General features: G+C 36.4%; 1 protein-coding gene across 3 annotated transcripts in view; it reads right to left on the reverse strand.

The window, feature by feature from the left end:
- Positions 1-1,552: 1,552 nt before the first annotated feature.
- The window catches only part of LOC106883727 (uncharacterized), a 39,962-nt gene continuing 24,857 nt past the window's right edge, over positions 1,553-16,657 (reverse strand). For all 3 annotated transcript variants that reach the window (XM_014934839.3, XM_014934840.3, XM_089364541.1), the window contains 2 exons: positions 8,068-8,865; positions 1,553-2,337 (listed from right to left, as the gene is read on the reverse strand). In XM_014934839.3, coding sequence (XP_014790325.1) covers positions 1,604-2,337; positions 8,068-8,865 — 1,532 coding nt within the window. In that variant the 3' untranslated portion in view covers positions 1,553-1,603. The remainder of the gene's footprint in view (positions 2,338-8,067; positions 8,866-16,657) is intronic.

Below are 16,657 nucleotides of genomic sequence, written 5' to 3' on the forward strand. Positions count from 1 at the left end.
ACTGTGTTGTTCCTGTCCTAATAGAACTAAAATAGTTAAAAATCTTAAATGAGCTCTGAACAAGATCTAGTGTTCCAACCATGAATAATCTATTAAAAAATTTTTTTTTTTTGTCATCTAATGTACCATAGAGATCCATTCTTGAACCCCTATTGTGTTTTACATATACTAATGACATAGATACCAATTTGAATGTTACAGTGTTGAAATAGGCAACAGACATCAAGCTGTACCTTGAGATAATAACATCTATACACTATAGATCTTTCTTGCAATCAGACCTGGACACAATGCAGCAATGGATTACTAACTGGTAACTCAAAGCTAGCTGTGGACAAGTGCACTACTATGCATTTTGGGAAGAAAAACACAGCTTTTACATATTCTCCCTACAACACTAATCTTAAGTCTGCTAGTAAATATGACCTGGGCTTTATTGTCAAGTGATTCGCATTGAACAAGCCACATTTCTAAAATTGTCAAGAAAGCTGAAGGTGTCAGAGCATCACTCAGTAAGACTTTTGTTAGCCAGTCTCCAGCTATCTATTTGAAGCTGTATATGGCTATGGTATGTCCACACTGAGTTTGCATCATCAGTCTGGAACCCCTGTATTACTCAACATACCAATCTCCTGAAAACTGTTCAGAAACATGCAACCAGATGACTACCTGCCGTTGGGCCTCTACCATTTTCTGAACATCTTGCTTCCCTAGGTATGGACACATTAAAGCTCTGTTGTCTGGCAACTGACTTGAAAGACAATCACAAAATTATCCCCCATCTTTTCTAATAGGCTTGGGTATCTTTTTGAATTCCATGTCTAACACTCATGGACATGCTTACAAAATCAAAAGTCAATACAGCACCCATAACATTCAGAAACATTTTCTCAAGCTCAGAATTGCTGAAGCATGGAATAAACTACCCTCATAAGTAGGCTGTTTGGAAACTGCATCCTTCAAAACTTCCATGCTTCTTTAAATTCACCAACTGTACACCTGATGTCCGCACCCTCTCTTTTAAGGACTGTTCACTTCCTGTGCATTATTCTATGTACTATTCATGCACATTCAACTGCTTTTAATGAGCTGTAGAGCACCAGAGCATTATATACATCTAACCCAGCCTGGTTAGAACCTTGCGAATGAATTTGGGAGGCAAAAACTGCACTACAGGAGCTTCTGTCTATGTCTTATTGTCTTGACATGTGTTCTACAGAAATTGTAAACAAACGCCACAGTCATCCAAGTGATGCTGTTTGTAATCTGTCAGGAAAGTATTGCTTGGAAACAGATGAGGCTTAGCAACAGGAAGAGCAAGCTGTAAAAAAGTCTACCTCAATGAATCCTGGACTGACTGAAACAATTATGGATAGGTAGACAAAAAAAAATTTTTAATACCACACATATGGCAAACATAATGATAGGAACTGAAGCTGGCATCTCTTGTTTAAGGTGGAGTAACATCATATGCCTTATAAAATTAGACAGGATAATTTGTATTTATCTGATAAATAGAAAAATTCAGCAATAATATGAAATATACAAAAAATAATAATAGGCATTGTAGTGTTTTATTTATTTTTTTAAAATTTTTACTTCTTTAATAAAAACCAGGATTGGTGTGTTCGATGATGCAGAAATGACAATTCTTTTTCACAGTCCGATAAGCATCAACAGACAGGTGACAGTCTTGAATGTTTAATTGTTGCAGATGGTGGCAATGTTCAGCCAACAACATAATTCCTCGGTCGGTGATTGCAAAGCAAGATTTCACACTCAAGCGTTTCAAATGTGGAGCATGTTTAGCTAAGATAAATAAACCTCTGTCCGTGATATCACATTTGCCAACATCCAAAGACCTAAGACGGTGGCATCGTTTGACGACACGCTCAAGTGAGTCATCAGATATGGCCTCGCAGCCACGACAGTTCAAGTAGCGCAGTTTCAGACTGTGCTGTGCAATGTATTTTATGCCAACATCTGAGATTTTGTCACACTTCGCTATACTCAAGTAGCGAAGATCAGGTTCCATTCGAGACAGTTCCATGATGCCAAAATCTGTGATGTTTGGGCAGTCGCTGATGCTAAGGTCTTTTAGGCCTGTACAACTAGCAGTAAGATGCTGCAAGCCTTTGTCTGTTATTTGAGAGCATCGACGTAGGTACAGAAACTGGAGACGAGAACAGTGAAGGGCGAGAATCTCAAGTCCATTGTCGTCCAGATGACAACAATCTGACATATCTAAATATAACAGATAAACTTGTTGAAGGTAGTGGGCTGATGGTCGTACAAGGATTGAGTTGGCTAAACTGATGGACGTGATATTCAAACAGCCTGGAAAACAATTGAAAATATCATTATTAATATTATCATTAGTGACAGGTGGTAGAGGACAAGACAAAAGTAGTGGTAATAAATTAAGTAGCTTTACCTCCTAAGTCCAAATGTAGACTTTGCTTTTTGTCATTCTGGAGTTAGAGAAAAAATACTAGGGGATGGTGTAATCAATAAATAATCCTCTGCCAAATAAATGAGGATTTTGGTCCTTGTAAATCATTGCCTTTATCATTATTAAGGAGATGAGCTGGCAAAAATCATTAGCATTTCTTCCAGCTCTTTATGTCCTGACTTCAACTTACCCTTTCATTCTTTCAGGGTCATCTAATTAAGAACCATCTGAATGCTGGAGTTAATGTAATCAACTGGCCCCTCCCCACAAAATTTCAGGCCTGTAGCAGAAAGAATTATTAAGGTGGCAAGCCAGTAAAATTGTTATTGCATTGTTATTGCTTAGTGGTATTTCTTTGGCTTTTTACATTCTGAGTTTAAATTCTGTTGAGGCCAGCTTTGCCTTTCATTCTGCTTTGGCTGACAAAATAAGTAGCAGTTGAGTACAGGAGTCAATGTAATTGGCTATCCCCCACCCAAATTGCTGGCATTAAGCTAAAATTTGAAAACAATATTATTATTATTATTATTATTATTATTATTATTAAGGTGGTGAGCCAGCAGAATTGCAAACATGTCAGATAAAATCTTTAGTAGCACTTGCTCTTTCCATTCCGAGTTCAAATTCTGCCAAAGTCAACTTGACCTTTCATCCTTTCAGGATTGATAAAATAAGTAGCAGTTGAGTACTGAGGAATAGGTTTGTGTGTGAATTAAATTGACTAGCCCCTCCCCTACAAAATTATTCCAGGCCTTGTGCCTGTATTAGAAAAAAATATTATTGGACAGGCAATATTTCTATACTCCCCACCACTACCACAAATTTACGACCACAAACTTTTTTAAGCAAAAGGATGGATATACTGAATAGAAATTTATCTTTCAGTTTCAATTTCAGCCCAGGGCTATAGTAGAAGACACTCAAGGTGGGACTGAACTTGAGATCTCATGGTTAGGAGACTACATATCCTTGTCTGCATCATTTTATATATAATTTACACAATAGAAAATTGTTAAATGATTATTTAATAAATGAAGTATAGAATTTGGGTTTATTTTTCACATTTTTTAAAAATAATTTTATTTTTGTAGTACATTATGTGCTGCATTTAGGCACTCTTTGCACCACTCTCACCAGATCTTGTGACGCCCTTGGCTATATCTTGCACAACCCAATTTTACGACTTGTAGCATACAGGGCCATATCTTATTGCATACAAGGTCATATCTTATGGCACACAGGACCATATCTTGTGGCACAATGGGCTACATTCTGTGCAACCCTTGGCCACATCCTGTGCCAGCCTCAGCCACATCCTGTGCCACTCTTGGCCACATTTTGCACCACCCAAAGACACATTTTGTGACATATTTGGGAACCACCGCTCTAGGTAGTTGGTTGCTCGACCTGCTGTCCCAAATCCCACCTTACTGTCTTAAAGAAAAAGGACAATATGGTTCCTTACATACAAAGAAACAAGAAGGTCATAGAGATACTTTTCATTTTCAGTTTGCCTGATCAAGGCTGACCTGGGGCTAAACAACCACTATCAATCACTCGTGTTTACAAGTGAATTCCCAGACTATACAAACATACAAACTGATTGACAAACAATCTGGAGTCATAGTGCTGCAGCTGCTGTCCTACACTAGAGAACAGTAGAGTTCAACTGCCTCCAACTAACACTCCAGATTCTATTACCCATGAGTTATTGTTGGTTTCAAATTTTGACACAAGGTCAGCAACTTTGTGGGTGGAGCTAAGTCGATTACATTGAACCTAGTACTCAACTCGTACTTATTTTATTGAATGAAAGGCAAAGTTGACCTTGGCAGAATTTGGACCTAGGTGATACTATTCAAGAATCACACAGAAATAACAACCAAATTTCCCTCAAATCATGCCCTGTTGTCTTAAAGCAAGAATGAAATCATTGGACCTGGATGGTCAAAACTGGAATGCCCATGATCATAAGTCTTCCTGATAAGGACTAACCTAGAGCTAAACAACAATCACTAATTGGTATTTAATGAGCTAAAATGAGAGTTTCTTAGTGGTTGCTCAACCTGTTAGAGATAGCAGCCAAATCTCCCTCACACTACACTTGGCTATCTTAATTGGAGGACACAGGGAATGTAGCCCTGGATAGTCTGGGGGGGGGGAAGGAAGATGATAGGCTGATCACAGTAGGAATGTCCTTGATTGTAAAGCTTGTTGGATCAGTTGTAACTGATGCCAACACCTTTGTTACAAAAATACTGCACTACAATATTCACTACACCACCACCTCCACCACAATACCACTACAACACTAGAATGTCATATTAGTGCCACGATCACCACTAGAGTAACACCACCACCACTGCAACAACATTAGAATCTCATATCAACAATATCATCACATTATTCTCAATGACAATAACCACCACTACTACCACTACAAAATCAAAATCCCATACTACCAACAACACCTACATAACATAACCTAATAAGGGGACAGACATTCCAGCAGGAAGGCAGGTAGCCAGCAACTAAAGAGTGGTTTGAAGAGGCTCACTCACTGCCCCCTACCACCACCACTATCCCCACACTGTCCACTTCAGTCATTTCTGTCTTTAAATCTCAAGTGGATGAACAAGTAGTGGGGGGGGGGGGGAGAATGTGAAACACAACGCACACACAATACTAAATTCATACACTCTAAACAGACACATAAACATATGCACACAATACAAAAATACACTAAACATACACATGTAAACACACACACACAAAGCACATTAAACACATGCATTATATACACACAATCATACTTGCACACATAGGAAAATAGAAAGAAGTGAATTGAAGGCTCTCTATATATAGATGGTTTATGAAGGTTTATTGTATCTAGATGGTGGTGGAGTAGAAGGGGGCATACTAAAAAAAATGTCTCCGCAGACATACACACACGCCTCTCACACACATACATATGTAGACTTAGTACAAATATGCAAAGCGGTACTTGACATAACACTCATATATAGAGTTGGCCATGGTATAAGTAGAAATAGCCAAGTGAATTAAAAAATGGACTAGTCTGTGAATACAATTTTAACACAACATATCTATGAAGAGATTTTCTCTGAGGCAAAACCCACAGTATCATGTCTTTCCAGTTTGTAAATACATTTAGTATGATACACAGATGGCAACTGTAATTTAATGCTGTTTCAATTGCATTCACATTTTTTTATAGCCTGGCAAGCTTTCCACATTACCAGTGGATGTATTATTCACAGTTTCCTATATACTCAAGCATGAATTTCATCTAAGACAATGTCAAGTAGGTGCATGGCATTGGCAAACTCCAAGTAGGAGAAAACATAATTGTTCTTGTGAGTCACTGTTGCAATGATGTTTACCATGATCCAATATATATACTATTTTCAACAAGATGTCCATGAAGAGATTTTTTTTCAGACAAAACCCACAGTATACTTTTCAAAGGTGTATATATATATATATATATATATATATATATATATATATATATATATATATATATATATATTTAGAATGCTATACAAATAGCCTCTACAGCTGCCGAAAATGAGTAGCACCCATATTTCAAAAGGCCAGTCTTGTCACATTCTCTATAAAAACTGTTAAGGGTACGTGTGTCTGTGGAATGCTCAGCCACTTGCATGTTAATTTCATGAGCAGGCTGTTCTGTTGATTGGATCAATGGAGGACCCTTTCCATTGTAAACAATGAAATGCCAGTTACAGATGTTTTGCTGTGTGTGGATGCTTTGTGTCTATTTATGTCAACTCAGGGTGGTAGTGATTCAGTCTTACGTTCTTTAAGGTGATGAGGAGTTACCAACAATAGACTAATATCCTATCTTGGTAATATCAATGAAATACATACACACTGAAGTGTCTCCTTGTTTTGATTTTTGACAACTTAGATGTGATTTAGTGGAGGATATCCTTAACCCATTGATATAGTCGATTGGAACTAGGGTGAATGAAGTGGACTCCCTTGTTGATGAGTACAAAATGTCAGCATCAGAATATGAACCTAGGAGCTCAGATATTAAATGTCATCCATGCAGTGTCATCACAGTCAATTAATTTATGATGTGATGGAAATATTTGATCATCTGACCAATGATTTGGCTCATACTGATAATTTAGCTGATCCTCAACAAAACATGAGCGTGCTCCACACATTGGTGTACAGCTGAAATACCTGAAAGTGTAATGATACACACTACCCCTTTCTATCTTAAACAGGTAACAACCTCTAACTCAACAACATGCAGTGTCCTCTCTCAATCTTCTACAAGAACTGGAACAGCTTCTGCATTTCTAAACCTGAAGTGTCAAACTCATATGGCTTTGTGAGCCAGATTGAAGTAGAAGTTAACATCACAGGCTGAGATAATTATTCTTAAAATTTCTATTCACAATGTAGACCAAAATAATGGATAACAGGCTCAATATACATTATAATAACTTTATTAAGAGAAAAAGAATACAAAGTGTTAGCAAAGTTTGTGTGCAGAGATGTACAGAAAAAATCCCATCCAGTCTTATTGAGTAAGAGTCTTTAGAGTATGAATGGAAACAGATGTCCAAATGATTGCATACAGTTCTTGAGAAGACCAATACTTGAGAGAAAGCTTGCATTGTTTCAGCTGTAAAACCTCTCGGTATCTTTCATATCGTAAGAATCCATTTGGATAAACATGTGCATGAATTTGAAAAAATACTTTGCTTGGTTCAGCAAGTATAGGCAAAGTGAAGGTGGCGGGGAATAGGTAACATCTTTTAGCATATGGATTCATAAGCTTCTTTTTTATTGGTTGAAAAGATTCTCTCAGGTGCACCGATTTGATTAATCAGAACCAGTGTTAGTCACGACTATAGTCAGGCTCTGACTTTGAACATATGCTGACATTTTTTATAGAATGGCATATTTTATAAAATATTTTAAAATTAAAAAATAAACTTCGGGACTGAACCAAACATTGCCATAGGCTGAATGTTTACCTTTGCTTGACACCCCTGCTCTAAACTAACATACTACATTTCTATTTCCACTCAACCACACCATTATGTATTAGTCCTTCCTCATCTTGTAATCCACTAAAATAGTTGATCCTTCAAACTCTACATTAAATACTAATTCATCTTACTTTCTCCTGCTACAACTACAATCTCTCTCCCCTGAAACTCTTGTTTTGCCCATGTTTTCTGTACACAACAGGGCTTCAGCCAGAACAGTTTCCAGTTTCTGGAAAGCCCTGCACAGTTTATGGCCCCTAACCCTCTTCCTCCTCACTAAATAGTCCTTATGTTGCTAATAAATCTGAAGTCAATTTAGAGAGTGCAATCAATTCAATCAGCCCCAGGACATAAGTGGTACTTTAGTAATATCAATGATCAAACACAAAAACTGACATCAGTGAAATTTGAACTGGGAATGTACCAGCACATAACTAAATACCACCAGACACTTAGTCCAAAGTTTCAACCAATTTTCACTGTAAAACCCCTCTTCAGAATAATGTAAAAATTAAAAAAAATAACCTCAATAAAAGTGAAAAAAGAAGACTGTACACCTACCTGAGACATTTAGATACTCCAAGTTAACACAGTTCGATATAAGGTCAAAAAGGGCAGAATTAGTTATATTACTGCAATTGTGGACTTCCAGCTTCCGAAGTTCTGGACAGCGTTTGGAAATGGTGTGCAGTCCTTTGTCAGTTAGTTTTTCACAGTTATTGACATTGATTCTTTCAATAATCACACAAACTGATGGTGTATTATAGCTGAGTTGTTTGGTAAGACACCGTAGTGCTTTGTCCACATCCAGCGTTATGCTGTTTAACACAATGCTTGTCCAGAGGGTTGGGTCCCAGCTCAGACGGTACCACAGCTTGCAAACACGTGAGCACTTGCACAACTGGTTTGTTGTCAGGTTTGAAAAAATTTTCACAATGATGTCATCGCTAAGATATTGAAAAGGGGAGTTACGGGATTGGGATTTGCTTTTTTTCATACCAAGCATGAGTTTAGGGGGTTTTTCAAGGTGAATTCTGTTTAGTTTGGCATTGATGATGTCCACATTAGGGAAACTTCCCAAAGAAGAAGTGTTGTTCACATTATTGTGATTATTATTATTATTATTATTATTATTATTATTATGAGGATTTGTCAGATTGTGCATACGAGTCTGATTTTTGTTTTGCCTGACATAAGATTTACTATGCATGGTTGGTGTTGCCGTCGGAGACGACCACCCAGAATGTCTACTGTCCAATAATGACTCTGATGAAGAATAGGATCCCTTAAATGTAGACGTTGTCGTAGATACAACCCCAGAGCTTGAGTCTTGAAGGGATTCTCCATTCTGGTCTGGATCTGAAATATACATTATTATTTTTATCATTATCATCATCATCTTATCATCATTATCACTAGAGTACCCAAACCATCAATAATGATGGCAGGTGCTTTACTAAACTTTGCATGCATGAATATTTGATATTTCCAATTGGATGTATTACTGAAAAATGTACATGATGAAAGTTGTTAATGAGAGTATGAGGATGTAAATAAAAATATCAAGATAATAGGAAAATAAGAAAATTATATTTCTCATTCACCAAATATTATACAGGTTTGATTATTTTTAATATTGTACAATATGTTTTAGTCAATGACTCACTAATTATTCTACATTATTTTCTACAGTAAATGCTCTACCTAATTTCACAAATGTACATGTTTTCGTATTGAAAAACTTCCCAAAATATATGCATATTTACACATGGGTACATGATCTTACAAACAGGTTACGTACATTTTCTAAAGGTTTTCAAAGGACAACATATTTAGTTTATGCAAAATCTGTGCATTTGTAACACATTCAACACACTCCCACGCAAAAGCTACAAATGCATTGAAGCATTATTTTAATTCACATTTACTGCAAAAGTTCCTGAAGGACTATATTTCCTGTATAGGTATGAGGAAGCACCAACACACCTTAGCCTTCTGTACTTTCAATCTGTAATTTCAAATTATTTGTATTTTGGAAATACATGTGTGCAGTGTAATAAGTCAATAAGCTGAAACTGAATACCTGATACCTCTTAGTAAGGTGAATACAATAGGTAATAGTGGAATAAGTGTGTTTAAAAATACATATAACATATCAAATATATAGATAACACAGCGTATTATATATACTGATTAGATTTATCAATGAGAAAAAGGAGAAAATTGATCATTGAAATTTATGAACCTAAGTTGAATATTTGAGACAAAGAAAACAATGAACTTTCAAAGAATAAATAAATAAATAAATAAACAGAACAACTCTAGCAGTAATGACAGCTTGTAATGAATAGTTTAGAAAGTAAATCATATGAAGTGGAACAACTTCAACTTGAAATAGTTATGTGTTACGAAAAAAAGTGTGTGGATGTGTGTGTGTGTGTATATATATATATATATATATATATATATATACACACAGACACGAGGTCGAGTAAAATAATTTCTGTTTTTTGGAAGTAAATTGTAACAATGCATTTCGAACTTCAGCTGTTTAAAATTGAAATGGAAACTACCATTTCAAAGAGATTCACCTGTCATTCATATTTAAGCAGTGAAAGCGTGCACATCCTATTTTAATATCAAATTTCACTCCCCTAAAATGGATGAACTGAAAGTGCATATTTGACATGTGATGTGAGAGATTAAGAATGGAAAAAATGCCACAGAAACAGCTAAGAAAATATACAGTGTTTACAGTCATGGTGTCGTTACTGATCAGCAAGTGCGAAATTGGTTTTCAAAGCTTCGTTCCAGAGATTTGTCACTGAGAAATCAACTCAAACCAAGATGCTCATTGGACTACAATCAAGAGGCTTTAAGAGAATTAGTGAAATTCAATCCTCGTAAAAGTATTTGGGAGTTAGCAGTTGACCTCAACACATCCCAATCCACTATCTGTGGCCACTTGGAAAAGATAGGAAAAGTCAGCAAGCTGGGTGTTTGGGTTCCCCATATGCTTAGTGAGAGGAATAGGGAAGATTGCATGTCCATAGCAACAAGTTTTTTTTTTTCAGGGCAGAGAAATGTCCCGCTTGTCAATAATGTCATTATAGGTGGTGACAATGTTCAACACAAAAGGCAGTTGTCAGTTTTGTAGTATTACATTAGGGCCCTTTACAATCTGTGCTTAAACCCTGCCATGGTCAACTCTCCCTTTCACTCATCCAAGGTTAATAAAATAAAGTACCAGTCAAGTACTAGGGTCAATATAAACAAGGAACCCTCTCCACAAAATTTCTTGTGCTTAAGTTTATAAAAAATTATTATTATTATTATTATTAAGGTGGTGAGCTGCCAGAATTATGAACATGCCAGGCAAAATGCTTAGCAGCGTTTCCTCTGTATTCAACTTTACCTTTCTAAAAAACAAAAGAATATTTCACCTTTTCATGTCTTGTTAACTTCTTTTAACTTAATCTCTTCAGTTCCAGTATTTCACCCTCCTCCTTTACCTTCATAACCTCTCCTACTAATGATGTTACCCTGTTGTTTTACTATATTATACTATAACCATGTTGCTCAACGTACACCAGCACATTATTTCACTGACTATATTCCAGTATAAGCAGCCAACCAAAATAAAGGCACTGGTCCAAATAAAACAGTATCATCATCATAATTGTTGTAATGTCTTCATTTCCATATTTGCATGGGTCAAACAAGATTGTTGAGACAGACTTTCTATGGCTGGATGCTCTTTCTGCTGCCAACCCTCATGTTTCAAAGTAAGGTAATATTTTCCCTAATCTGGATATATTTTCACTGAAGAGTGAGTGCAACAAACATCGCTTGTATGAAGGTGAACAATGTTTGCAATTAGCATGCCATATCAAGACAATGTTCAGTGGAGGGCAGCCAGTTTCTTGTAAGTTGAGTGGAAGGTAGCTAGAGTTCTGTGGCTGATTGAGTCCTGAGTGTTGAGTAGAGGGCAGATAGATTCACCATGTGCAATCTAAGCCACTATCAAGGAAACAGCAGGAAGTTTTCTGTTCGACAAATATTTGATCTTTTGATCCTAATAATATGTGGAAGTGGAGGAAGAGAGAGGGTTAATTACATATTATTACAGCCTTCTTTCATTGCTAGGACACTTAATACATAACAGGAAGGAGGAGGAGGAGTTATAGCAGGAGGGAGTTATTTATGAAAACGAAAATAGTGAAGAGGTGAGAGTAGAGGAGGGAGGAGGGGAGAGAACGGAGGGAGTGAAAGTGATTTCTCAATGGAGTTGGTAAGTGAAGGTGGCAGCACTGGTTAGTAGATGGACAGAGAGAGACTGATATAAGTGGACAGAGAGAGAGTGAGAAGAGACGAAGAGACAGAGTTTAATGCGAAAGATCTTGTATGATTCATTCAGTCCATGAAATAAATTGTAAAGGGAGAAAGAGAGAGAGAAAGAGAAAAAGAAAAAAAAGACAGAGAGAGAGCAAGCAGATGGAAATTGTGTGTGTAGAGAGAGAATGTAGAGTGAGAGAGAAAGAGAAAATAGAGAGGGAGTTGGTGGGAGAGAAAGGAAGAGGATGGAAGCTAGGCAGAAAGAGAGAGGACAGAGATGATAGAAAGAGGTAGAGGGAGGAGTGGAAAAGAAAGTAAGGGGATAAAAAACTTGGGGTGGGGCGAAGACAGAGAGAGGGTTACTTCTCAGGAAGACAGACCAAGGAACCGTGCAAGAGATATTTAGAAATTGAATATTTCTAATTTCATTAACATCGAATATTTCTATTTATTTATTTATTTATTGTTATGAATAAACTACTGAATAAAAAAAATTAAAAAAATATCATCATCATCATCAACATTATTAACCTTTAGTAACAGGACAATTACAAGCTTTTAATAGAAACAGGAAGAAAACAATTATAACATAACTTATTATCATTGAACCCAATCTTTCTCGTAGCACTTGTAAAATTTTGATCATAAATTAACTAATGTGGTGGTGGTGGTGGAGTAGCAAGTGGGGTCGGTGACAGGTGGGGGGTGACAGTCTACGTTTTAAATTTTATCAATGGCACAGTGATATTATATGTGTGTGGGTCATAGATGGTGTTATTAGAAAGCTTCTCAACTGCATGAGCTGTAATTATACTCTTCAACAAAAATGTGTGTGCCCTTCCAGAAATAAATATCAGTTTATCGACTTGTGTTCAGTTATTTCTTCAGATGTTATAATGTTCTGTCAGGACAATTATTTATCTTTTACCTTTTAAGTGTGGCCATGCTGGAGCACCACCATGAAGGGTTTAGTCAAAGTCAATCCCAGTAATGTATTTTAAGCCTAGCACTTATTTCATTGGTTATTTTGCTGAACTGCTCAGTTTTGGCAATGTAAACAAACCAACACCAGTTGTTAAGTGGTGGTGGGGTACAAACTCAAACACACACACACAACAAGCTTCCACACAGTCTCCAAATTCATGTGCAAGACATTGGTTGGCCAAGGATTATAGTTGAAGACACTTGCCCAAGATGCCAGTCAGTGGGACTGAACCTGAAACCATGTGGTTGCAAAGCAAGTTTCTTAACCACAAAGCTATGCTTCATATTTTTTCCTGTTTTTGTTTGAATTAAATTTGTACTTTAACACTTGTTTTTTTTTTTACATTATTTACAATTGACGGATATTTGTCCTCATCTTGTTTGTTGTTGACACAATGTTTCGGCTGATATACCCTCCATAGTGGTTAAGAGCACAAGCTACTAACCCCAAGAATCCGAGTTCAATTCCAGGTAGTGACCTGAACAACAACAACAACAACAACATCAACATCATCATCATCATCATCATCATCATCATCAAATACCTTAGGGATGAGGACCCAGGTTCGAAATTTCCTCAAGATAGGCTGGAGGGTATATCAATCAAAACGTATTAACAAACAGGATGAGGACAAATATCCGTCAATTGTAAATAATATAAATAATGTACATAATTCCTCATCTCTTAAATATATAGAACTGTATTGTTTTTTTTTTTGTTTTATTTAGAGGACAATGGGTGTGCATCCTAGTTATTTAGAGTAGGCTCACCACACCCTTGCATGTTGTGAGAGGTGAAAGAAAGGATTGGTGATGGGAAGAGCACCCAGCAGTAAAACACTATCTTAATCTGTCCAACACATGCCAGCATGGAAAAGCATATTTGATGACAATGATAGTGGCAGTGGTGATGATGAGCAGATGAGCTGCAGGCATTATTAAAAAAATCCTATATACAGAGCAAAAAGCCCTGTTGTTGCTGTTGTCTCTGCCCATCCTGTTTACATGGGTTTTGGTATACCATGGTCATTCATGACCCCTTGACATTGTACAAATTTCTATTGCGTGATACAATTTCTACCTCCCCTCCCCACCCCACACAGATGATGTGTTGGAGCAGCTGTAGTATATTGAACTGAGTCTAGTAAATATTTCCTGCAGACCAATGGTGGGATAAAATGCAACGTTGAAGCTGACTAGTAGTTGGATTTGCATACTGTCATTAATCAACAAAATTAATCACTCCTCAGTACATTACCATCTGCGCCATCCTTACAGATGTGCTAATAATGTCACAATAAATTGTATTAATGGTAATAATGATTGTTTCAAATTTTGGCACAAGGCCAGTAATTTTAGGGAATCGGGAATTAGTTTATATGTTTTTGAAAAGGATTGCAGTTAAAGTTTCACATTTTTGAGAGGGTTAATAAAGTTCATCGATTAGTTACCATTAGTCATGTTCATGCAACCTCTTGCAAGAAGAAAATCAATTCTATGTTTACCCAATGCAACATATCAAGTGAGCTTGCTAGTATTTTGGTCTATCATATGTTTAGCATGTTATGGAGTTTCTTAAAGATCAGCAAGTTTTAATTTACACTCTCCCTGCCCAACACAAACACACCTACAAAGTTTTTTTTTTGTTTGTTTTTAAATTTCTTAATATTTGACAAATTTCAATAAACGATATGAACGAACTGAGGAACAAAATATATTAATTACAAACACACACACACATATATACACACACAATCCAAACATTTTACTCAGGCACAGTATATCTCAGATGATGGTATCTTATGTGGTCTGCCTATTTTGAAGATGGCTAAGTCAGATGTAAGAGGTTCAGCTTCAATAATTACACGGGTTAATTAATTAATTAGTCTAATTTTGTTTATTTCATAGATGAGTGATTTAATCACAGCAGAGACAAAACTCACATAATGTAGAAAAATAAGTGATTTAATATTGAACCAAGAAGTGTTTACATATATATATATATATATATATATATATATATATTTGCTTGATCTGTAAGAAATAGCAGTCAGATATCCATCAAATCACATCCTGCAGGCTAGGATAGAGGGATAGATATCTATGATAAAGTAGATCTAGTTACATTATACCTGAAAGATAAACAGAAAAAATGGCCACAGCTTGAACACCTTTCATCAGGAGTCTGTTCTGTCAGTCTGACTTGGGGCTAAACAACAACAAAGCTACTAACTACTACTATTAACCCTTTTGATACCAACCTACCTAAAACCACCTGATTCTATGATACAAACTTTTTGTTTTAAAGTAATCTAAGCTAAAACCTTCCATGACAATTTCATGTGGTGTTCCAAACACCAGCTTAATAACGACAAAGTCATTTTACTATTGAAACAAAAAGTGCATTTCAACAAAAATATAGTAATGAAAGGGTTAAATATATATACTATATCATATCTCGTGTAACATGCATTATACACATATATGTATATATCAAGTACAGGTGTGGAAAGAAGTTCGTTTTCCAACCCCATGGGTCAAGGTTCAGCCGCATTGTATGGCATTTTGGGCAAGTGTCTTCCACTATAACTTTGGGCAAACCAAAGCCTTATGAGTGGATTTGGTAGATGGAAACTGAAAGAAGCTTGTTGTGTGTGTTTGCATGTGCATGTGCATGCGTGTGAGTGGGTGTCTGTGTTTTTCAATCTGTTTGTCCCCTGCCACCACCACTGCTTGACAACCAGTGCTGGTGTCTTTACATCCTTGTAACTTAGTAGCTCAGCAAAAGATACTGATACAATAAGTACGAGGCTTTAAAAAAAATAAGTACTGGAGTTGATACATTTGACTAAAAATTTAAGATGGTGCCCCAGCATGGCTGCAGTCTAATGACTGAAACAAGTAAAAGGTAAAAGATAAAAGCTATTTATATATAAATATAAACACAGACATGTTGTAGTTAATGAAATTCATTCAATACATTTTGCCCTGGTTTTTTTCTGTCCTTTTTTTTTGTTTGTTTTTTGTTTTTTGTAAAATTTCTGAAGAAGTGATTGCTGGATTGTGTCACCTCACCATGACACACAACTGTGTATGTGTATATAATGTATGTATATGTCAGAAGACATGCTTGGCTGAAAAGAAATGTTACCTAAAAAAAAAAACCCCAGATATATAGATAAAAAGGTATAAGCAGAAGTATTCATCATGTTAGCACCTGAATGAAGGGAAGTTTGTCTTTAATGAGGAGGAGCCGAGTTGGTCGGCTGAAAGTCTTTGCAGTGACACAGCAGCACAAAAGTAATAGTGACAGTGATGATCATGGTAGTAGTGGTGGAGGTGGGAGGACTAGAGTCTGCTTCACTCAGCTGTGAACATGGGAAAGCAGACATTAAACAACGATGATGATGATGATGACACACATATGCTTATGTGCATACTTACTTAACACACAAGTACTTATACAAACATTCTCAGAGAAAAATCTCTACAGATACCCACACATGAACAAGAATTTCATTTGCTCTTTTATGCTAGCATAGGTTAGATGAATATATTATTCAGGCATTATTTTATAGCTAGATGCCCTTCCTGTCATTAACCCTTATCTATTTTCAACTAAGCAATCTCTTATTCTACAAGACTTCAAAGGTGCAAACCAACTGGATGGTTTGTTGACGGGAGAGCTGAGAATAATGTCACCACTCATAGGTTGCAACAATAGTAGAACCTTGGGCAAGTGTCTTCTACTATAGTATCAGGCCAACCAAAGCCTTGTGAGTGGATTTGGTAGAGAGAGACTGACAAAAAGCCTATCATATGTGTGTGTGTG

Source organism: Octopus bimaculoides, chromosome 16 (genome assembly GCF_046866305.1).
Source record: "Octopus bimaculoides isolate indiv1 chromosome 16, ASM4686630v1, whole genome shotgun sequence".
NCBI classification, from domain to species: Eukaryota; Metazoa; Mollusca; class Cephalopoda; order Octopoda; family Octopodidae; genus Octopus; species Octopus bimaculoides.